A 23,198-nucleotide genomic window follows, 5' to 3' on the forward strand; every position below is an offset into this window, starting at 1 on the left:
TCTGGCATACGAGCTCTGTTGCAACACCACATAATCATTTTGTTTAAAAACCACTTTAATTTTTTTTGTTTAAAAATCTTAAACTTTTCTCTAAATAAAATAGGTAAAAAGCTATTATTTTTCATTGGCTGTTCTCCTCTGTTGTAAAATCTTAAGAAAGTAAGAACATAGTAGAGTTAATGCGTATCCTCTTGACTTGATGGTTACTCAATATCGAGTGAGTAGGAAAAATGTGAAGCCACAGAGGAACAGAATTCCCCTTGCCGCTGAGCAGATACCCATCAGTGCAGAACGGCTGCTGATACCATCACCGGGGTATTTAAATGTGGTCTGTATTACTTGTAAACTGCCTTGTTTTGCTAAATGTGGCAAAATAATAGTAGATTTCCCTTGAAGAGGGGCTTGCTGACTGCTGTTGATCCTGCCTTCTCTAAAACTGTTACCCTGGAGTGTTCTGGCTCTCAAGTGTGATCACAGGTTGTACAAACCCCATCGCATTGACTTTACTCGCTTGCTTACATTGGCTCATGAACCAGCAGCAGGGTAACCCAGGAGGTGTCGGTTCCTTTAGAGATGTCTGAGCATCCCACCGTCTAGAGAAAGGGGCTTGAAGTAGATTTTAGGGTGTAGCCTGGCAGGTGAGTGGGAAAATTGGAGGTAATTCTGGAGGTTCAGTAAATAAATGAGTGATTTTGGAGCAGTGTCCACCTCCAGCTGGACTCTGTGCCGTAGGCATCGCTCAGGGTATGGTGAAGTGAACAGTGGTTGGACTGCACAAGATAAATATTATTTCTTTAGCTGCCTCTGGTACTTGTTGAGGTTCTGAAAGGCTGCAAATAGAAAGAGTAGCTGAGAATGTATTTAGTGAGAAGGAAGGACAGAAAGATTGATGCAGTTTTTCCTATGGGACAATAGCAACCATGCAGGGTGTTGGGTGTTTTCTTTGTAGGCTGTGTTTCCATATGGCTGTTTTTGAAGGTGATTAGAAGACTGATTCCCTGATCATAGAGCAGATGGTGGCCCAGTGTCCCTTTAGAAATGCACTCCATTTTAGCTGTTTTGTAAAATACGGGCACAGTAATGCCTGTGTTTGAGTCAGTTGGGCTGGAGAGGATGGGTGTTGGGGGCTGGACACAGCACATCGTGCTCTGCAGAGCCCAGGGCTCCTGCTTTGGCACGGCACAGCGCTGTTTGCCAGCCTGGTTTGGGTTTCTTTACAGCAATAGGGACCCATTCATCCTAGGTACGTGATCAGCTTTTAGTTGAGATGGTTTGGCTCAGAGATGGATTTGACAGTGGAACTTTGTTAGGCCCCACCTATGTCTATGGGGGGCACTGGAGGGGACCACCTAGGGTGGTTTTAATGCAGGTCTCAGAGTTGACTGTATAGTTTTAGAAGGCGATGCTGTTAAATTGATAAGATTTTTCTTTTCCCTGGGATTTCTGTTGCCAGGTTTACTCAATAGTGTTCTCTCAGTGCTGCCAAATATTTCTGAATATACTGGGAAAACCTTTTCACCAGCCCCTCCCAGGCTACGCTCCATTGTTACACAACTTCTTTCTTGATCCTTGTCATGATGCAACAGGATTCGAGCATGACTGCAGGAACTGTAAAGGCTGAGCTTTCTGGTAAAACTTTTACTCGAAAAGACTCTCAGCCTTCTGAGAACTCCTTTGGGTATTTGCTGCCATGCATGACTGTGGTGGGACATAGGTGATGGTAAGCATGGGCAGGGCTGGGCAGTCTGTCCCATTATTATTATGAAAAGTTCCCATGAAGGTTTTTTGCAAACCCGTTTCAGCGCCCCAGCCCCGGCTCCCTCCTGGAGTCAGTGGTGCAGACCCTGCTGGAGACCCTTCTGCGGTGGGCAGTATCTCTACGAGCGTTTCCATACTGAGCAATCCATGCAAACACAAGCATATTTTCCTGGTGAAACGGTGTCTTTTTCTGATTATCTTGCACAGCTGGTCTCTCCAAACTTCACATTTCAATATAATCTGTTTTCTCAAGGACAGATATTAAAGGACTGTCTCTACTCGAGTGCCGTTCCTGTGTCAGATGGGATAAGCAAGGCTGAGGGTGGAGGGAGAAATCGTATGTTTTCAGTCTTGGTGGCTGTTGTTCCCAAACCACCAAGCTGGCCCCAGACAGACCCTTCTTCAGGCTGCAGGTTTCCTTGGTCTCCTGAGAACAGCCAAGGCCAAATGGCAGCAGGAGGTTTGTGAGCAGCTGATAGCCGTGGTAGCTGAGCACGCAGCCCGTGCGTGCTAGCGCAGGCGTCGGAAAGGCCTGGGGCTGTTGCTGCCCATGCGGCATACACGTGAGCCTGTTTCCCAGATGGCAGGAGCTCATCCCCGCCAAGCTCTGCCTGGCATTTCGGCTGTTCTAATTCTGGACGCGGGGTGGATTGGGAAGCCATGAGCCTGTCTGGCTGCCCTCAGTGACCTTGCACGTGAGGACGTGCCACCGTGCAGGAGCCTGTGGTAGAGGAAAGCTCCTTCCTTCTCGTACCATCCTCTGGGGACAGGCTGCTGGTGGAGCAGGAGCTGGAGGACTTGCTGTCTCCATCTCATGTCTCTCATGCACCAGCTTGGTCCCATGCTTAGGAGGGGTTTTGGGCTCTGAGCGTGTTTTAGTTTAGATGGCACCAGAGATGTTTTAGGGCAGACATTCCCACAGTCCCTGTCTCTGCTCTGCTGGAGGCTTTCTGCAGTTCCCCACTGCGCAAATTCTCCTCGTGATGTTGCACCATCTGAGAAGGGGTCCTTTCCCTCTCCCACCACTGTTCTCAAACTGGGAGTGTCTGTTACCTTAAGGGTGCTTTCCATGAGCTAAAATGCAGAGCCTTTTTCCTTCATTAGGCAAAACTGCTCTGTGGGCTGCCTCTCTGTCGGTCAGGGAATGAAACCTGGTGGCTTTGAGGTGGTTTGCTTTGCTCTGAAAACTTGCCTTCCAGGTGCCCCGCACCCCAGCTGTGCTTGATAACTTTGGGTCAGTGCTTTTATTTGAGGGTGATGTGGTTGCAGAAGCTTAGAGGAGAAACTTAAATGATCTTCAGCCCCTTTGGTCCTCAGTAGGAGTGTTTACAGGGGTCAGGCAGGCTTTGGCTTTGTGCCCTAGTTTGCTTTCGTCTGTGATTTTTGTTTCTGACTGCCTGCAGATCTGCAGATGGTCTGGCAGATCTTGAAAACCCGTAACACTTCACTTGCTTGGCTTCATTTCATCATTTTCTCCTCTACACCAGCTTCTCTTAGTGGTGTTTATAACCCTTGCAAACCACAATTATCATCAGCAATTACCTTGAAAACCATAATTCCCGCTGATGCAACCTGTGCTTCCTGCTGCTCCATGCAAGTGCTGAGGCAGCGTTGCACAGGGAAGCTGTATTCATCCGTTACTCAAACAGATTATGCAAATAACTGTTATCTAGAAATCTGGTGAAGGAGAGTAACCAAACAGCATTGCTGATTCATTTTCAGGTCAGCTTTACTTGGTCCATTTGGGTGTTCTGGGAAGTGCGCATCCTCTTGGCCACCAAGCTGTAGCAGATTAAGAAGTTACCACCCCTCCCTACTGCTTGTTATCCTACAGCTGAGACAGGCTCAGCTTGCTTGGATGGGCAATGTAAGGCTTGCTTGGTTACGTGATGAGTGGTTGAAGCAGACCAGTGTTTTGAAAAGTCCTGTAGTTGGCCCTGATGCCTGGCAGAGCACAGTAACTTCTTAACCTGCTTTGGTGCAAATACCCACAAGCGCATCTGGCCACAGCTTCCCTCTCCCACGCTGCTGCTCCGCATCCCTGACTGCTCCACAGGGATGCTTGAGTTAACATGGCTCTCAAGAAATCCTTGCCTGCTCCTACAAACCATTTTCCCTACTGCGCAATTTATGCGCAGCACTAAATCTTTTGTTTAGCCGCTCTTGTCACTCGTACAGGGAAGCTTAACCTTGATTTAGCTACATGGGCACTAGGTCAAATAGGTGTGCAGCTCTGCATCTCCAAGGTCAAACTCCCAGCTGAGCAGGCAGTCAGTCTGTGATCCTCCTGTAAGTGTGGTTTTGCCATGGAGGTGACAAGTGTTCAGGTTTCCCACCTGAAGTTTTCTTCCTCCCCTGCCCAGGGTGACTTCTCCATGTGATCGTTTCTTGCAGAGATGCTGGTAGGGCCACCGGAGGCCTGTGCCGTGGGGTGTGTGTGCATCGCGGCGCCTGTTCAGAAGCGGAGAGCCCGTTATTTTAACTGCTGGCAGAAGGGAGCGGTATGATAAGTGCTCTGCAGAGCCTGTGCTTCCTCTAATACATTGACAGGGACCTGTTTTGTGCAGGCCTTGGCACCACTGGCCTGCACACTGCTGTGGTGATGGTCCCTGTTGCCCTTGGGCTACATGGTCCTGGCAATGAATGGCTGCAGGCAGCCAGAAAGCTGTCATCTTTGCATGAAACCTGACTTTTTCAATAAAGCACCAATTTCTAGGAGAAAGCCTGCCTTGGAAGGTCCCCAGTTGTGCATCTCTGTGTTTAGTTTTAAAGGACTTGCATTTACTGAGTCGATGGGTGGTTCAGCTGAGACCATATGGCCAAAAAATGCCCTTCTCCAGCTGAGCGTGCACACAACATGCAGTATGTAAAACAGGGGCTTCTCAAGTGCTAAAAAATTCAAATACATTCCTGCTGTGACCCAGATGATACTGTAAAATTTTTGATTACTAGTTGCTAAATGCAAGACTCAGTTTGAGGGAGATGAGAAAAGCATCAGGCTCAAACTGTGTTTCACCATGTATTTCATCTAATGATGTATCTAGGAAGTTTGGGAGCTGAAAATTGGCTTTTCCTTTCCGAAGAAGGCTTGCTGTTAGATCAAAGATTGTATGCTAGCAATTGCAGCAGTGCCACTGCCAACTATTTTCATCACCAGTTCTTAAAAAAGGATATATTTGGGGGATGTTGGATTCTGCAGGTCTTGGGCTGCATGCTGTAGGTATGGAAGTGAACACTGCAGTCATGTTTTCAGAAGTGTGAGGGTTTTTATTTTATTTTTATTTTATTTTTATTTTATTTTTATTTTATTTTTATTTTATTTTTATTTTATTTTTATTTCTTTTCAATTTTACTTGGACAAGTAAGTCCATGTGAGAGGCTCAGGACTGACAGCTCTTGCTTTTATCCGATGGATGCCGAAGGGAAGATGCCGCTCACAGAACTTTGCTGCCAGGGTTTACAGGCTCGCTTTTGACGCACAGGGTACTTGGTAGCGTGTGAGCGGGCATTCCTTTAAATGCCCTGTCTAAAATACATAATTCTCTGGGCTTTTGTGCCAGAGAAGAGGACAGAGCAATCTCTGAGTGCTGCTGTAGCCCACTGAGTGTGGCTGTGGGCACTCCAAACTATTTGCAGACGCGGGGAGACTTAAAACAATTGCCTGCTCTTGAGAGACTGCCCGGAGGCCTTTGCTAGAGATGCGATGAAAGGAGGCATCGTCTTGTCCTGTAGAAACGTGGATGTGACTCATTTCCCATTAGGCGCAAGATCTTCTTAAAATCCGAAGCCTGAGGTTTCCCCCACGGATGCTAGCGGTGCTCTTTCGCAGTCACGTGAATGAATGGAAAGGACTCTGAAAGCCCTCTGAAAATCCTTGCAGAAGTTTTAACTTCTCTTTGACTTTGCTCTGCATTTCTCCTGCAGTGCCCCGTGCATGCTGGCTTTGAGGACAAGCCTGGGTGCATCCCCTGGCCTGAATTTCTCTCCTGAAACTCGATGAGGAGGAGGACCTGGCGTATTTGAGATGCGCTTCTTGTGTGCTGGGAAAGTAGGGATGTCTGAGTGGTGCCTTGCACCTGGGTGGCTCAGGGCAGGGCGTGGGATTGCAGGGCTTGTGTCGGAAGACTCCCAAGTTTTGCACGCAAAGCAGAGCCTTCCTCTCCCTTCTTAGGCAGGTATTGCACCACTGAGCTGATGGGCAAACCTGATTTCCCTGGCATGGGGAACCAACTTGCTTTCTGCTGTGTGCTCGGCTAAGTCTGCTGCTAGCCAAAACGGCACTTTGCCTTCAGCGCCCAGCCGAGCCCCCAAATAGCGCACAGCCACGGGCTGCCTGCCTGCCTACCTGCCTTACATGGGAAGCCTTCCAGATGGGACAGCCTGTGCTAGTCTTTCCTCCTAATGTGTTTCTCTCTTAGTAAAGGTTGTAATTAGATCCTACGCTGCAGCAGAGCAGGAGCAGAGGGATGTCCCTCCTCCCTGCCCTGTTCTGCAGGTTTACGCTGGGCTGGGGGCTGGGTTGCACAGAGCCTGCCCACAGTGCCCAGCAGATCCCAGTGCAGAGATCTTCAGGTGAGGGATTAGTGGGCTGGGATGCTCCAGCTTGCATTTGGAAGCATTATAATTGCCTTTAAGAGAGATTTTGTAGCAAGGCTTATCGCTGAGGGACAGAGCTGCACACGCAGTGATACTGCAGGTCTGGACCCAAGCGGGTTTGCACAGCACTAGCCTTGATGTTGCTGCACCTGCGGTGTAGATGCACCAAGGAAAACCTCTGCACGGTGAGGGAAGGCACTCGGCACACAGCTAGACGCAACGCAAGCAGATGCTCTTCCTTTGAGCCAGATCAGTTACAGCCGCTCAGTCCAACACTGAAATCAGCTCTTGGATCTTTGACCCTCAAGTAATAAAATCAGAAAGGAAACTCTCCAATTTCCTGGTTTCTCTTTACTAGCTGAGAGCCCTGCTGTAAGGGACCTTGTCTAACGGTTTCACATGTCATTTAGCTCAAAGTGATGCTCTTGGTTATGATGGGGAAAGGAGAGGAAACTGCTCGGATGACAGGGCTGGGCTGCTTGCCCTGGGCACTGGTTCTCATTCCCATGCTTTTCTTTTTCTTTGCATTCTTGTTTCTCTCCTCTTTACACTTAAAAGGAGCCAAACTTGCATAAAGGATCAAGCAGGGAATCCCCTTCCAGGAGCCACTGGTGGGAAGACACACTGCCCTGTGCACATCAGCGCAGGTGCTGATGGGCCTGATGGCTGCAGGGTGCCAAGGAAGCCAGGAGTATAACTAGGTATCAAGAGGGATAAGTCGAGTTTGTAAGCAGCAGATCCGTGAGTAGCTTTTGAATGGGATGATCCAAGTGTAACCACCAGTTCTGAAACCCCTGTCCTACACGAGGCAGGAGGCACAGAGCTTGTATCAGTGGGGCTCTCCCAACTCTGTTCCCACCAGGACCGCGTCTGCCATTGGAACACGTTGTCACTGTTGTGCTGACACAGAATGGCACAGAATTACACGAGAAACGAGGGTGTTTCTTTATGCATTTGTGCATCACAGGAACCTTCCTTCTGTTTCAGTTGCTGGGGGAAGAGGGAGCAGTGGTTAGTTTTAGCTAGAATTCAGTACATATTTTTTGTATGCTCTGGACTGAGATGTTAAAGAAGTGAGGTTTCTGTTCCCGAGTTAGATGGAGCCTGGCTGCAGTCCTAAGGGAGGACACGGCATGGAGGTGGTTCCTGGCTTCTCCCCAGCACCGGTGGTGTTTTTTATTTGACTGCACATACTCAAGGGGATGCTTTTCCAGGGGGGCTGTCAGCTGAGAGTGATACCCCTATCCTTTCATGAATCACTAATGTTTCTGTGCTGGCTGCCTTGGGGAGGGACCTGGGAAAGCATCTCCCTCCTTCCCGGGTGTGGGAGGCCGCTGCTCTGCCGAGTGTGAAGTAATTTCAAATTCTTCATTAATCTCTGGATCTGTTGGGAGTGCCACCTCATTTGCATGGCTGAAGCGTTGTGTCACATTAAAAATTAGCTGGTTTTTTTACTTTGGTAGCAAACCGTTTCCCTGGGGATGTGACATTCCTGTTCCATCTCCGGCTGCCGCTCTTGGCTTTTCTTCCCATCGGTGTGTCTAATGGCAAGGTCCCACTGAACTGGCAGCTGAGCTGCAGGAGCCCAGAGCTGGTTCATAGAGGACCACAGAGAGAATAATACAGAGCAGGCATGGCACTGAACAAATATACACGGGTATATTTATATATGACCTTGGAAAATAAGACAGCCCTTGGCATCCTATCCAGTCCATCAGATGGTAGGTATTTAAGGGCTGGGTATTGCTGCACGACAACATTGGCTAATGTTTCATGCAGACATATCTGCATTTGGGCAAGGGTGCCATGCCATAAATCCTGGCTTGCTCTTGAGCATGTGCACCCTTACCTTTGGTTCTGTTGGACCCTTCTTGCCTCTCTGAAAGTACCATGTATTTCCACTGCATGCATTCAATTGCTTTCAGGTGTAGTCATCTACAGGGGACTTTGGACTAAATTTTCCTACTATTGGAGAGCTTTAATCCAGGATTGGATTTCTGGGGTTTGATTACTCTGTGCTTGGAGGGGCAGATGAGGACATGTGTTGTCCAGAGCCGTAATTACCTCTGAATTTGCAGCATCGCTGTTACCTTGTAATGCTTTTACTGTAACAAATCTTACCTTGCTTTTCCAGGGAAGGGAATGAACCTGGGGATTCTGCGAAAATCACATACAGCGAGTTGTTGCACAAAGTCTGTCAGTTTGCCAATGTCCTCCGCAGCCAAGGTACATGACGGAAGCAATAGTAACGTTGGGTACTGGGAAGAGTTTTGGAGATTGGGTTAATTTTTTTGCGTGGTTGCCAGTCTGTTGAGTAATTCTGTGCAAAATGCTTCGCTTCTGTGTCTGCTTCCACAGTTGTAAAGCAGGGTGGATGCAGATTTGCTCTGGAGCAAACTTTCGGAGGTTCATCTCTGGCTCTGTGAAAGCTAATCAATGCTGGTCATGTCAGCTGTACAAGGAAGAAACCTGTGCTCAAAACTTCCTGCTCTGGGGTTTTCCAGTAGCAATGGTCAGCGGTTAAATTTCTGCCTCCTTCAAGGGCTGTGTCTGATGAGAACATGGAGTGTTCATTGCAGTCATCTTACAAGAGCCATAGGGCTTGAAAGGCAAAACCCAAGGCTGGTTCAGCTCGAACTCCAGCTGAAGTTTTATTCTGTGCAGATAAATGTTGATTTTAAAAGCATTAATTTCATTCTATATCCTGTTCTTTTGACATGTGATGTGTTCATTTTGACAAATGCCACGTTCATTTTCCCTCCCCAGGCGTGAAAAAAGGAGACCGAATTTCCCTCTACATGCCGATGATCCTGGAGCTGGTTGTAGCCATGCTCGCCTGTGCCAGGATTGGAGCTCTGCACTCCATTGTGGTAGGAACGAACCCTTTGCGTTGCTTTCAGCTCTGAGCTATTGAGAGGGAGTAGCTCTTGGTTTTGGGAGAGTGAGGGAGAGGAGCTGGAAAGATGGGTGCTGACTGTGAGATGGATGGAAACTAAATTAAAGTGCTGTTTCCTAGCCCTCTCCTGTATTAACTGTAGAATGATCTCCTTTAGCCCTCAAGCTGCGCCAGGGGAAGTTTAGGTTGGATATTAGGAAAAACTTCTTCACCGAAAGGTAGTCAGGCATTGGAACAGGCTGCCCAGGGAAGTGGTTGAGTCCCCATCCCTGGAGCTATTTAAAAGCCGGGGAGATGTGGTGCTTGAGGGCATGGTTTAGTGGTGGACTTGGCAGTGATAGGTTAACGGTTGGACTCGATGATCTTAAGGGCCTTTTCCAACCTAAACGATTCCATGATTCCATGATTCTATGATCAGTGCCTGGTGGTGTCGTTTACCATGGGTGAACTGCACAGTCACTGCTGGGGTTTTTTGGGTTGGGTTTTTTTTGTGTGTCCTTGCTGACTTGGTTGCGTGATCTCTGTCAGTTTGCAGGTTTCTCAGCAGACTCTCTCTGTGAGCGGATTATTGACTGCAGTTGTTCTTTCCTCATCACAGCAGGTAAAACATGCTTCTGTGCCCCTGAGCCATTACTGTTGCCTCTCTGGAAGGTCTTTATGTTAAAAGCCAAATGCACTTGGAATTGGAAGAGGAAGGGGCAGTGCTTCAGCTGAGCTGCCGCAAGGCAGATGCACTGCTTGTAGCTGTGCTTGAGTAATGTTTTCCACTTTGAACGTACAGTGAAGCATCTAAGCAGCCCGCCCACTTTGTCCTGTAAAGCATGATGTCACCAGCTGCTAATAACATGTTTTCAAACACTTCTTATCCATGTTCCTCTTCAAAAAGCCAGATGTTTGCAAGATGTATCATTCATGAGGCAGTCCTAATATGAGAATTCCCTCCCTTCCCAATTTCAAGGCAATTTCTGTTGCAACTATCACCTTGTGAAGTGAGGGATCAAGAGAGGGGTAGTGTTTGCATGTAAGCCCACTGCATTTCCCCAACTGTTTTTTCCAATAGTGGAAAAAATAGTGGTTTTATTAATAGGTCCGTGGTACGGAAGGGACCCACTAAACTTTGCAATCTGTGTTCTGGCCGTATTGGATTATTCCCCACAGAATACTCCCAAGAGACTTGTCAGGTCAAATTGGAACCTCTCCCAGGGAAGGAATGTCACCATTTCTCTTGGCATCTGTTTCTCTAGGCTAAAAGGGCATATTAGGAAACCTTTCCCATCAGCTGCATATCTGCTTTCCCTCACTCCAGTGCGTGAGCTCTGCTCTGACCTCCTGAATCTGCTTGTTGCTTCCAGCTGTCCCAGGCTGCCTTGGCTGTGAAGCCACTCTAATGTTTTCCTTACCATTTTGCAGATGCCTTTTATCGAGGGGACAAGCTGATCAACTTGAAGCAGATTGCAGATGAAGCCCTCCAGAAATGTAAAGACAAGTAAGTTTGGATTCCCTTGTAAGAAGGGCATTGCTGCCGGAATCTGCTCCTGCACAAATGGAAATGGAAGTTTTCATAGGTGGGCAGACTCTGCAGCGGGTCAGACATGAGCTGCACGACATTCATGAGCCTTTCAGAAGTAATATGTGCTTTGACTTCCTCATCTTAAAAATATTTTCTTTTCACTTTCCTCTTGTCTCTTCTGACCCGAAGGCCCACATATTGGAGAGGATTTGCTGGAAACGGACTGATCCACCGTCATTATGGCCCATGGCAGATCTCCCAGTTCTGCAGCAGCAGCTCTTGGAGTGGGAGGGAATAATGCACCGCCATACCAGTTGTGAACAGTTGGACACAGTGCTGTGGGGCACGTTAAGATGAGGCTTAAGTCTTGCTCCAAAGCCACTAATTCAACAATAATGAAATGATTCAAGTTTGGGAAATGGCTGTATAAACAGGAACAGGCACTCCAGTTGACATGCACCAACGTGTGCACAGTATCAGGGCCTGACTGCGCACAAGTATAGGGTGAAGCTGCTTTATTTTTTTAAGCATCTTCACTGAGATACTGTAAACTATAAAGAGGTAGACAGATCTATCATCAGATTTTACAGAAAGGGAAATAATCATTGGTGAAATGATTTGCCAAGCTTACAGACACAGTGTCTGTGTAGCTCATATGCAGCTGAACGTGGTCTTGTAAGTTAGGTCAAACATGAAAATTTAGGGCAGATAGTCTGCATGTTAGAAATTCAAACTCTTTAAAAGCATTTAAAGCTAAAACTTTAAAACATAAATTTATATGTCTGTGGAATTAGCTACGTGGCAGGACAGAAGTGATCCTGAAGTTGGGAATTAACTGATGGAGAATGTGTGTTGGTACTCTGACAGGGTCGAAGGGTGATAAGATCATTTTGTTTGCATTATAGGTAGGCTCTGTTGGCCCTCATGAGGGGACAAACCCCCATTCTTTTCCTCGATGTATAATCTGGCTTTGGAAGCCTTTCTGCTTTCTGAATCACATGGTTGGTCACACATAGGGATGGGGGCAGCCACCTAACATCTGGGTGCTGCAGGAGGTCTTGTTTGTGGTCACAGGCAGGCAAACTTGGGATGTGTAAGGAATCTCTCCAGCCGTGACCTGTGAGAGATGCTTGTGGGATCCCCTCTTCCTCCACAGGAACTGCAACTGGTAAATCCCCAGTAAGCTGTGCACAGACCTTTCCTGTTCTCTGAGCTCTGTTCTTGTGGCTGCTGTCCCTTGGCAATTCATGGGGTGCCTGGAGTTTGCATGCGGCATATGCTCTAGCTCAACAAAAGCAGCTCAGGGCCCCTGCTCTGCCTCCGGTGCTGCCTGTAAAGCCCAGAAAGGGCAGGCTTAGCCCCTGCCTGCACAGCCTGGTCTGACAGCTCCTGCTTTTTACAGGGGCTTCCCTTTGAAAAAGTGCATCGTGGTGAAGCACCTGGGGAGGGAAGAGATAGCGGTGGATGGGACATGCAGCAAGTCTCCCCCTCTCAAAAGGCTGTGCCAGGATGTACAGGTATGCTCCTGGGGGGATGAGAAGGGGGATTTTATTGCTATGGGCCTGAGCCCAGCAAATCAATCAGTACAAAACCACTGCAGTGCTTCCCTGGATGCTCCTGTTCTCCGACTCCTGTTCCCGTTTTCTCCCTTCCTTGCTGTTGTTGCATCGCGAGTGGTCTGAACAATGGTTCCTTTGCCTTACCAAGATCCTCTCCCTGCTGCTTCCTTTAACACCATTGCTAGCTGCCAGCCCGCAGGACCCCTGAGAGCACAGCGGGGTACATCTTCCAAAGCCACTAGGGCAAGGACAAGATGCCTGTTTTCCTCGGCCTAGTGAAGGACTTTTCCTTCCTAACCCTGTATCTATCTCCCCTTTTGTGCAAAGACCAATGCTGGCCTGCAGTGTAGCTGTGACAGTGGAAGCAGGAGAGGAAGACCAGGAGATTTGTGCTCGTGGCGTGGGTTCAGCACAGCCCCCCACCATGACAACAGTCGTGCGCTAGAATGGTGCAGTCTCTGCGTAGCTGGCACCGTGACTGTGTCAGCTGTCGGTGCTGGGGCTTTCCTTTGCAACTGAAACCAGATGAAAGGATGTGGGCCAGAGGCATGTGGCGAGACGGGGGTGGAAGGAGGAGAAGGTGTCGTGGAGCTGTGGCTGCCTGCTGAGCAGGCACTCCTGAGGCTGGTGTGCAGTCCTGCTGCCCCCGGCGGCTACCTGCTGCCTTCATCTGCTTAAAAGGCAGGTTGCTTTTAACTACCTAACAGCTCCGTGCCTTGCAATGGTGTCTTCTGTCCCTGTGTGTTTGGTGATTATTTGCATTGGGTTATCCCCAGGCTGCTGCTTGCTCAGAAATGGGTCGTATTTGGGGAGCGCATTTGAGCTTTGGGCTCTGCTTTCAGAAGGGATGGTCTGTGCTCATCCCTGAAACAATAAGTCCAGCAGATTCTGTATCTTTGAGTTAATTTTTCTCATTCAGCTGTGTTAATTTTATTGGGGTATTGCTCAGTGTTTGCCAGCCTGGCCGTGTTACATTGGCCTCCTCTGCCCTTTCTCTTGTGAGGGCTGGGTAGCTGCAAAGGGGTGGAAAAACTGGAGCAGACCAGCCTTTGTATGCAAGGTTTCCCTGGTCGGGCGATTGCAGAGAAGCCTGTCCCTGCACTGGTCGCTGTTGGTGAGGTGAGGTTCTTGTGCAGAATGTCCAGGGTGGAGGCTGGAGGGGGTCTCTTACCCTTTGGCTCTTGCTGCTCTACTTGTTCAGACACGTTATTGAAGATTGCTTTCCCTTGTGAGCGTGTTTTTACCATGCCGTTGGCTTGTGTAACGCTATCGGATGGTCCATGGGCCGTATGCCGGCTCTGTGTTTCTGTACCCAGCTGGCCGCGTGCAGGGGGTGGCCTCTGCAACCTGCCACGGAGGCAGCGGGTACCCAGGGAAGGTGATGGAAACGGGCAGGCTTTTGCTCAGAGGGCATCTCCTGGCCTGACCCAGATCTGAGCGCTCTCCAGCCTGCTGAGATGGTTTCCCAGCATCCAGGCCTGTGGGCTTCCAGCTCCCTGCCTGCAAAGCCCGGTGTGGATCCTCCGCTTCTTGACTTTCACGCCCTCTTTGTGGATTTTTAACAGGAAAAAAAGACTGAGAGCTCACAGAGACTCCATCCCAAGGTATTTACACACAGCACTGCCTTCCTCCTCGTGGCACCTCCCCTCGGCTTCCCCCTCTGGCACTCCACCTTCCTAACCGCTCCGACTCTGCGCAGCCACACGTGCCTTCCTAACTGGGTTACTAGCAGTTGCATGTTAGTGATAGATACCACTTGCCGCTTGGCCAGAGCTCCCCACGGTTTTGGGGTGAATGCAGTACCACCAACTTTGCTTCCAGAAACAAATCTGCATCCATAAAAAACCTGAGAGCACGTCAGCGTGCTGACAGGGGAGAAATGCAGAACCACTGGGATGTGCCGTCAGCATTCGGGTGATGGTTCATCTCTCTGCCTTTTAAAAGCAGCTCTCGCAGCGCACTTCCCTTTGCGGTCAGGCTGGCAGGGATCGCATGCAGCTTCCCGGCTGCGGAGGCGTGCTGCGGGCAGCAAACCTGGAGCTCCTGACCCAACACGCAGACTCTGCCCGCCCCATCCAAGGAGCCGTGGCCTCAGGACCCCAAGAGCAGGCAGGCAGAGGCAGGCCTGGCCTCAGGGGATGCGTGCCATGGGTCTGACCTCCGCTGAGGGGCAGTAGAAGTTGGGTGCTAAAATGGAGGGATCCTTGAAGGAGGGATGCAAGAAAGCAATTGTTGGATGGGCTGGTGTGAGCCTACCTTGGGCTTGTTTGACCTGGTGCCTTGCTGGGAGCTTGCTGGTGGGACAGACTTGTGGAAACAGTTTCCCCAGGTAAAGCCAGGAGCCCTGGGGATCCGTGAGAGCTTTCCAAGTGGGCTCAGTTACGTCGGGCTGTCAAGCAGCTAGTGTCCCTTGCACCACATGTGCAGGAGCTGCGTGCTGGGCCATGGCGTCCCAGTGCCTCCAAATGGCACATGAACATCTTCAGGGCTGCAGAGAGTCACCGTGTGACCCCGTGGCCAGTCTCCATGCACCCCAGCTGAGGGAGCTGTGGGGACTCTGCAAGGGGTCTCTAACTCTGCAAGGAGGAGATGTGCCCCAGCTAGGAGCTGCAGGGCTCTGGGTCAGCATGCCTGCCCTCGCAGAGGTGTGAAAAGCAGAGGTCTGTGCTGAGGCTGTGCCTGCTCGGCTGCCCCCAAGCTCCTCTGAGGAAAGGTGAGAAGGTCAGGTGGAGTTAGGTCTTGCACTGAACCCGGAGAGGTCTTGCCACCCCGGAGAGGTAGCCAGCCAGCACAGCTCTCAGGGTGACCTCTGCCCGTCAGCCACAAGTGTTGGTGGCTCTGTTACAGTTCTGGCATCCTCAAGCAGCTCCTTCAGGCAGCCAGCGCTGAGTGGTTCTGTGTTGGACCATTCACTTTTTATCAGGCTAATTACCTTAAAATCCAGACAACAGGTTTTTTTGGGTCTGCAGGGCCAAGCAGTGTGAGCCCAACATGTTTCTATTTGTCTCGGGCCATGCTGCCGTAGGGGTGTCTGCAAGGTGTGCAGGACTGGTGAGCGTGTGGCTGTGCTAAGTGAGGCTTGCTGCTTTGCTGTTCGACTGCAGCTCCGGGCAGCCCAGGAGGGCAGGAGGAGCCTGTTTGCTGTGAGAGCACAGAGCAGCTGCTGCTGCAGGCCTTCTCCTGGCTGCTGCTGCTGAGAGGGATTTATCAGCGTTACCAGTGGTTTGGACAATCTGCTTCAGGTCTTGCAGCCAGACCATGTTTAAAGGTTTTCCTTGTGGTTGTGGGCTGAGAAAAGGAGCTGCTGGAGTGGTGCATGGTTTGCAGCAAACAGCTCTGGGGCAGAAGCTGTGCTGTGAACATCTGCCTCAATGGTCCATGAGGGGGGCGAGGTTGGGGCTGAACCCCTCATCCCCCTCCCTCTTCCTTTGGGCAGGCGTGTTTCTAATCTTCTGCTTTTCTCAGACCCCCTGGAACCCAGCCATGGATGTGTGGTGGCATGAGCTGATGAGCAGTGCCAGCACGGAGTGTGAGCCCGAGTGGTGCGACTCGGAGGACGAACTCTTCATCCTCTACACAAGCGGCTCAACTGGGAAACCCAAGGTATGCTTCCCAGCTCACCACCCATGGGGCCGGGCTGAACCGCAGTAACACCTCAGCTGTGGGAACTGGTGAGGGTCATGTTGGGATGCCCCAGTAAGAAGAGGACCCACGGAGGTCTGGGGAAAGGGGCTGTGCTGGTCATTCCTGCTCAGCTGCTGTTCGAGCTCAGTGGACCGGTGATGCTCAGCTTGGCCTGGGAGGGTGAGGGCCCTGGTGGGAGCTTGCTGTGACAGTTGTGTGCCTTCTCCTCCTAGGGTGTGCTGCATACGGTGGGCGGATACATGCTTTTTGCTGCCACCTCATTTAAATATGTGTTTGATTACCAACCTGAGGATATCTACTGGTGCACAGCTGACATTGGATGGATAACGGGCCATTCCTACCTCACTTATGGACCCTTGGCAAACGGGGCAACTAGTGTTTTAGTAAGTGCTGGATGGCAGCTGGGTGCTTTTACTCCTAGACAGTGGAGATCATGGTGCTGAGCTGCTTCCCTGCGTTGCTCTGTGATGAGTGTGCTTCTCACTTGCATGCAGTGCCCTGGGCTCTGTGAGGAAGGGTGGCAGTCCCCAAGGAGGGCATGGGTGACTGTTCGGTGACAGATGGGGGGGCTAGTTTGTGTGTGGCTTTTGGGTGGTTAATTTTTCAAATACTCCCCTGTTTCTTTCCCTTAGAAGTACAAGCCTTGTGTACCAGGGGAGCCAGGGCTGCTGTGGGGTAATGCGAAAGCTGGATCAGGAGCAGGGAGTGATGTTTTCACTGCTGATGCTGATTTGACAATCTGCATTTAACTTCTGTGCCTGTATCTCCCTTGGCAGTGTACGGCTGTAACTTGTATACAGATCAGGGAGCCAGAGGCCTGTGCCCAAGACTCCTTGGGGAAGAAAATGACTGCCATGTTGGGGGAGTCCTTTTTGGGGTTCTTGGTAATTTTGGATGTGGTTCTGTCACTGTGTTTGGACCTCTTGTGCTTTACCATGTGGGCACGGTCGTCTGGGCTGGTAGGACTGTGTCACTCTGGTAGCCACTCAAGTGCCCGTACTGGTAGGGTGTTTTGGGGAACACTTGCTGGGGCACCTGGGGTGGTGGGATGATGCCAAATCCATCCCAAGGAAGCAGTAAAAGAGGTCCCTGGACTGGGCTGGTTTCACTGTGTGGTGCCCCTGGCATTCCTATAAGGACATGCTAGGGTCCAGCTGCTGTTCCCTGTTGTTCTCGGCTCCTCCTGCTTGGGAAGGTGCTGCAGGTCGCTAGCAGTAAGGAGCGGCTGTGTCACTTCCCTGTCTCCTGCTCAGTTTGAAGGTGTTCCCACCTACCCGGACATCGGGCGAATGTGGAGCATCGTTGACAAGTACAAGGTGACCAAGCTCTACACAGCACCCACAGCCATCCGGCTGCTGATGAAGCACGGGGAGGAGCCCGTCAAAAAGTGAGTGCCAGTCCCCAGTGGCGTGGGGATCCCTGGCTCTGGCGCAGCCAGATGCGGGACCAGGGGCCCTAGCTTCCTCGCTGAACAGCAGCTTCTTCAGCATATTTTCTGAACAGACCAGGATCTTCTGCCATCTATACAGCACTATGCAGGCCATGTTTCTGCACTCTCAGCACTAACTTCGTTATGGCACTTCTGAGCAGGTCCTCCTCTTTCACTGTAAACTGCAGCTAAGCTCAGAGATGGCAGGTTCTCCCTGCTCCTGACCCAGAGCTCACAGAGTTGTCCTGGGCAGAGAGCTCCTCCACGTGCTGCTGACCCAAAAAGGGAAGGAGCAGAGCCAAGTGGGAGCTTGGAGTGGGAGACACCATCACCACAGTTCTCCTTTCTTCCCCCATGGAAGAGGGCTGAGAAGGGTCTGAACCATCCCTGGAAGCCCCAAGTACACTTTGGATAGCCCAGGGGTTCCTGCAAGCTCTGCTGTGCAGCAGGCTCACAGCTGCTGCTCTCCATGGCCTGCTGAGCCCCTGCCAGTCCCCTCCTCTCTGCAGGCACAGCAGGAAGTCTCTGAAGGTGCTGGGGAGCGTCGGCGAGCCCATCAACCCTGAAGCCTGGCTGTGGTACTACCGTGTGGTGGGAGAAGAGAGGTGTCCCATTGTGGACACGTTCTGGCAGACAGAGACAGTGAGTCCTCGCCTGGGTGTCCCTGGGACCTCTCTTTCCCTTGTGCTCCCCGCAGGGTGTCTTTGCAGGTTTGCTGTAGTGCTACTTTAGTTCTATGTGGACTAGTTGTTTTGCTTGCCCGGGAAACTCCAGTGTGGCCTGCAACTGTTGGTTCCCCTTCTCCTCTTTCTTTCCTGGACCTCAAACAGGCTCCAAGGGGAGACCTTCCTCTCCAAAGGGTCCCTGCCAAGGTCTGCTCTGGACCCAGCTCTCCTCCCCGTCTTTCTCTCCCCCAGCAGCTCCAAAGCTTTGTGCCGAAACACAGGCTCCCTGTCCCCTGCTGTATCCTTCCCAACACCCCATCTCCACAACTGCCCCGAGCAGCCTGCATCTGAGTGGGATGTGATGTGACCAGAGCCGATGCAAGCAGCTGTGGGATGGGCCGGCATGGCCCAAACTCACTGCTATTTTGCCTCTCTTTGCAGGGTGGCCACATGCTGACACCCCTCCCTGCCGCCACCCCCATGAAGCCAGGCTCTGCCGTGAGTACTTCTGTTCTCCCCAGGGGCAGGGAGGGCTCCCCAGGGGCTGCGGCAAGGCACTGCAGCAGCAGCTGGCCTTGTCTGTACCATGGCCTGGTGGTTACCCGCCTGACAGGGTGGCCGTGGGACGGTGGTGCATGTGGGGAGGTGGCCACCACCCAAAATCCCAGGCCTGGCCCCGTGCAGCTGCACTCACAGGCCCCACGTGCCACAGCCTCTCCGAAGCTGCCCTTGCTCTGCCTCCCACTCCCTCTGGTTTACAGGGTTTTAATGCATGGGCTCACCTCCATGTCTCCTTGCTCTCTGGTCCCCATGGCAGACGTTCCCGTTCTTTGGTGTGGTCCCTGCCGTCTTGAACGAGTCGGGGGAAGAGCTGGAAGGAGAAGCAGAAGGCTACCTGGTAAAGAAGGGCTGATCTTCCCCACCCTCCCCTTGTCTGTTGCCCGTGCGCTCTGGGACCTTCCTGGTAGAATACACACGTCTCCGCTTACTCTGGGTCCACACAAGGGACCCCCTTGGGTAGTAGGAACTCCCTTCACTGCCATAACTTGCTGGGAGCTTTATGCCACAAACTGTTCAACTGATCGTTAAATGCACTTGCACACATGGGCAAGGCGGGAGGATGGGAACTTTTTAGCCGAGCTCCTTCCCCCATGTCAAGCCTGACGAGACTTTCCCAGCAGATCAGCACTGAGCAGCCAGTGTCTGAGTGTCATCACTCATGGCTGTCTCTCCAGCATTTATTGCCGCATGCAAAGACTGTATGTGTCTCTACTGCAGTGGTGCAAAGCCTGGGTTATTGGTTTTGCTCTCACTGACTCAGGTCTGCATTTTTTCACCATCAGGTATTTAAGCAGCCCTGGCCAGGAATAATGCGCACACTGTATGGAAACCACCAGCAATTTGAAACCACATACTTCAAGAAGTTCCCTGGGTACTATGTGACAGGCGACGGTAAGGTTGTCCGGGGAGTGCATCGCTGCAGAGGCCTGGGGACAGCAATTTAAATCTTGCCATGTCCTGGCCTCAGAATCCCTTATCAGTTGCTCCGAGGGCTGGCACTGCTTCCTCACACTGTCGTTTCTGGCTATTTTTAGGTTGCAGGAGAGATAAAGATGGTTATTACTGGATCACAGGGCGAATTGATGACATGTTGAATGTTTCTGGTAAGAACAAGTTTTGTCTTCAGTGGGGACCGATGTGCTTTCTGACACTAGTTAAGAGAGACACGTTGCTTTGTGGGGGACACTTCTGCATCCGTTTCTGACGCTAGTTAAGAGACACCTTGCTTTATGGGCAATGGTTCTGCATCTGTGACTCTGCTTAGCAACCTTGTCCTCAGAGTGGATCTAATTGCTGGGTCAGGGTTATTTCTGAGTCTGTGACTTGGTGACTTTCTGCATCGTTTCCTCTGGAGACAATGCACTGGAGGGAAGGAACTTTCTGTAACCTCTGAGAGGAGGTCCTTAGCCAGCCAAGGTGTCTCTTTGCTGCAGGATTTAGGGCCACAGGCAATCAGAGGGGTTGGTCAGGACCATGTGGTCCCTAATCCAACCTGCTGCTCCATGTAGAGCTAACCTCGAGGCTGGATCAGGCTGCTCGGGGCTGTGTCTATAGAGGTGGAGATTCTCCCACCTCTCTTGACTGAGTCTTTTCGATTCAGCTGCTTCTCGGCCCATCGCTTTCCATATACTGCATTTAATAGCTCCCTCCCTCCTTTCCTGGTGGCTGTAGCCTACAAGTACTTACTGCTGGCTGTGAGATGTTGCTGTACTTGTCCCTGGATCAAACTAGATCTTTTAATCTGACCAGCAGTGCTTGGTCCTCCACCAGCTGATCATTCTGGGAGTTGGCCGCCTTCCCGTGGTTTTCTGTGACAGCAGTCCCAGGACTGGAATGTCAGAGTGCAGGTACAGGAGCAGAGGTGTACAGGAGTGAGTTGTGCCCCTGCCCCGAGATGTGGAGCGTTGTTCCATCTCCCCACTGCGATGAGCAGTGCCTGGCAGGGCCAGTTGCTGGGCTCTGCAGATCCAACCTCTTCCTCCTCTGCACCTTCCAGCTGACCATGTGGGCAGGTCTCCTCTTAGCAAATCCAGCTCCTCCTCAGCCTGTGCTTTGTTTAATCCCATGGCTGTGAGCAGTTCATGATCTGTTAAAGAAAGCAGCCTAAAGGTGGGAGGGAGAACAGCCAGGGGAGGTGGCCTTGCTCTGCAGGTGAGTGATGCCTGGCAGCCTTCAGGGCAGCCCAGCCCTTGCACTGCTGAAACGAGTTTCTCTCTCCAACTGTTGTCTTTTCTCAAGCAAATGAAATCGATGCTCTCAAACCTATAGTTTAGGGCCTTTTACACCTGCAGACCTCTTCCTCCCAGCTGCTGAGAGGCTGCAGGACCCCAGCCCCGTGCAGGTCTGTAAAGCACTGCCTCTCCTTGCTTCCAGGCCACTTGCTGAGCACCGCAGAGGTGGAGTCAGCCTTGCTCGAGCACGCCGCCATCTCGGAGGCTGCGGTGGTCAGCCACCCACACCCCGTGAAAGGCGAGTGCATCTACTGCTTCGTGACCCTGAGAGATGGCCACGAGTTCACCAAGAACCTGACGGATGAGCTGAAAAAACAAGGTAGGAACAGCCAAATATTTGGGAGGTTACGTGGCAGGGAGAGGGAGGACAGTGCTGGGCAGGTGATGGAGGGGTTAAGGGCTTGGGTGCTTGAACGAGGGTGCGTGTAGTCTGGGGAATGCAGTGTGGACAACTGCGACAAGGTGCCCCCTCTGATTAGAGAGCATGCTGGCGAAGACTAAAATTAGTTCTCCCGGCCTTTGGCTGTTCACGTGATGCCATCTCTACCTCTTGGGAGTTGGCAGCTGTGTGAAAGACTGGGGTACCTGGCAGGCTTTCGTTTGCAGCAGTGCTCTCCTGTGTGGGCACGGCTCCCCTGGCTCTCCCTGACGGATTTTAACTTGCTGTGATGATCATTCAGTTGCTTTGGGGTAGTGCTCTGGGTGTCCGTGCTCTGGTCTCAAGGGAAGCTCTCTCATTGCCACAACAGACTGCAGCATTTAATAAATGAAATGGACCTATAGCAGTTTCGTCTCTGTAGGAACCCAATGGCAAATCAGTTCTTGCTCTATCAAAATGGTAACAGTGATTGGTGTAGCCGTTATAGATGTCTCTTGAAGATGGAGAGGATGACAAAATGAGTGTTCTTGCCTTTGGGAAGATGTGCTTATAGCCCCGTTGGCACGGCAGGTCTTGCTGTCCCCTCCCACAGCCCGCAGGCTCGGGTGCAGCACTGCCCTTCCAGGTTCTCCAGGAGCTGGCCTCTGCATGTCTTAACTCGGTCATCTTGCCTGCAAAGGGGGGGTGTGGTATCTCCTAGTACCTACAACGAAAAATCTCTGTTTATTTTTGCAGTCAGGGAAAAAATCGGACCGATCGCAACGCCTGATTACATCCAGTATGCCCCTAGCCTGCCCAAAACCCGCTCAGGTAAGGGGCCCGTGGCAGTGCTGGGGAGGACTGAGTAGATGCTGCCAGTCGAAGGAAATCAGCCCTAAATTGCTTGTCCAGGGCCACTCAAGGGGGGAGCAACCTCAGGACGAGCAGGGTGCCGCAGGTCTGGGCACTCCCCACTCCTACTAAGGATGCTAATCTCTTGATCCTGAGTCCTGCTTTCTTTTCATGGCTGTTGTTACAGGAAAGATTACCAGGCGGATATTAAGGAAGATTGCCAAAAATGACCAAGATCTGGGGGACATCTCCACCTTGGCAAACCCGGGCATCATAAAACATCTTTTCAACAGCAGATGTGACACTAAACAGTAGCAGCATGACCTGTCCCTGCTGAGCAGAATGGAGGCAGCAGCGGTGTCCTGATGAGCAGGTCCCTTGAGTGACCGCTGCCTGCCCCGGGAAGGAAACCTTCACCTGTTGAACTGAATGTACAAATGTTACGAATGAGGGAAAGGCTGGCCCCGGAGAGGCCGTGTCTCACTAGCGTGTCCATGCCTTGGAGGAGCGTGTGCATCGTGTTCCAGATGGGTATCGTACGTCTGAGGTTCAGCCTTGTGCACAGAGGGACTCCTCCTCCTCCCTCTTCAGCACCTTGTTCTTGATTTTTAATTCTATTTTGGGGGGGGGGGGGTGTTAATTAACTTTCTGTAATTGAGGGGCCCTGGCACCTTGCGCACAGTGGGAAGGAACTTTGGGGGCTGGAGGGGAAGTGGTGCTGGAGTTACTCAATGCAGGCAGGCAAGGGAGGTGCATCTGCCACTGCCCACACGCCAGCTAAGCTTCCTTTTCTACTTGGAGCCACAAGCTGCAGGAGAACTCAGAAACGCTCTGGCATCCTAACTGTATAGCTGAGGTTTAGCCTTGCATCCGCCATCCAAGCCTGTTGCTAGCAGAGGTCCTCTAGCCCGAAAGAGAGTGGAGCAAGGCTCAGGGGAGCTCTGTTCTTTAAACAGGTTTATTTTTGAAGCAGTTTGGTGCCAAGATCTGCTGCTTCCTAACTGCATGGTGCCAGCTGGTGTGTTTTTCCCAATCCGGGGTCCTCCAGGCCATGGACAAGATAGGGGGACACATATGGGCTAGGAGGAAAAGTCTTGGTCTGACACGCTCCGCAGAGCACCGCTGCCACCCGCTCCCA

The 23,198-nt window shown here is 51.3% G+C and overlaps 1 protein-coding gene across 2 annotated transcripts in view; it reads left to right on the forward strand.

Annotated features, from left to right (window-relative positions):
* Window positions 1–22,631, forward strand: part of ACSS2 (acyl-CoA synthetase short chain family member 2) — a 31,985-nt gene extending 9,354 nt beyond the window's left edge. The window contains exons 3-19 of one of the 2 annotated variants that reach the window (XM_082325770.1): window positions 8,489–8,580; window positions 9,121–9,224; window positions 9,779–9,851; window positions 10,661–10,736; window positions 12,163–12,277; window positions 13,885–13,923; window positions 15,785–15,922; window positions 16,177–16,347; window positions 17,218–17,351; window positions 17,903–18,035; window positions 18,500–18,556; window positions 18,876–18,956; window positions 19,402–19,510; window positions 19,654–19,722; window positions 20,993–21,169; window positions 21,965–22,039; window positions 22,248–22,631. In XM_082325770.1, coding sequence (XP_082181896.1) covers window positions 8,489–8,580; window positions 9,121–9,224; window positions 9,779–9,851; window positions 10,661–10,736; window positions 12,163–12,277; window positions 13,885–13,923; window positions 15,785–15,922; window positions 16,177–16,347; window positions 17,218–17,351; window positions 17,903–18,035; window positions 18,500–18,556; window positions 18,876–18,956; window positions 19,402–19,510; window positions 19,654–19,722; window positions 20,993–21,169; window positions 21,965–22,039; window positions 22,248–22,375 — 1,771 coding nt within the window. In that variant the 3' untranslated portion in view covers window positions 22,376–22,631. The remainder of the gene's footprint in view (window positions 1–8,488; window positions 8,581–9,120; window positions 9,225–9,778; window positions 9,852–10,660; window positions 10,737–12,162; window positions 12,278–13,884; window positions 13,924–15,784; window positions 15,923–16,176; window positions 16,348–17,217; window positions 17,352–17,902; window positions 18,036–18,499; window positions 18,557–18,875; window positions 18,957–19,401; window positions 19,511–19,653; window positions 19,723–20,992; window positions 21,170–21,964; window positions 22,040–22,247) is intronic. The other variant, XM_082325771.1, reaches the window with a different exon arrangement.
* Window positions 22,632–23,198: the final 567 nt, after the last annotated feature.

Source organism: Platalea leucorodia, assembly GCF_965183815.1.
Source record: "Platalea leucorodia genome assembly, chromosome: 13".
Classification (NCBI taxonomy): domain Eukaryota; kingdom Metazoa; phylum Chordata; class Aves; order Pelecaniformes; family Threskiornithidae; genus Platalea; species Platalea leucorodia.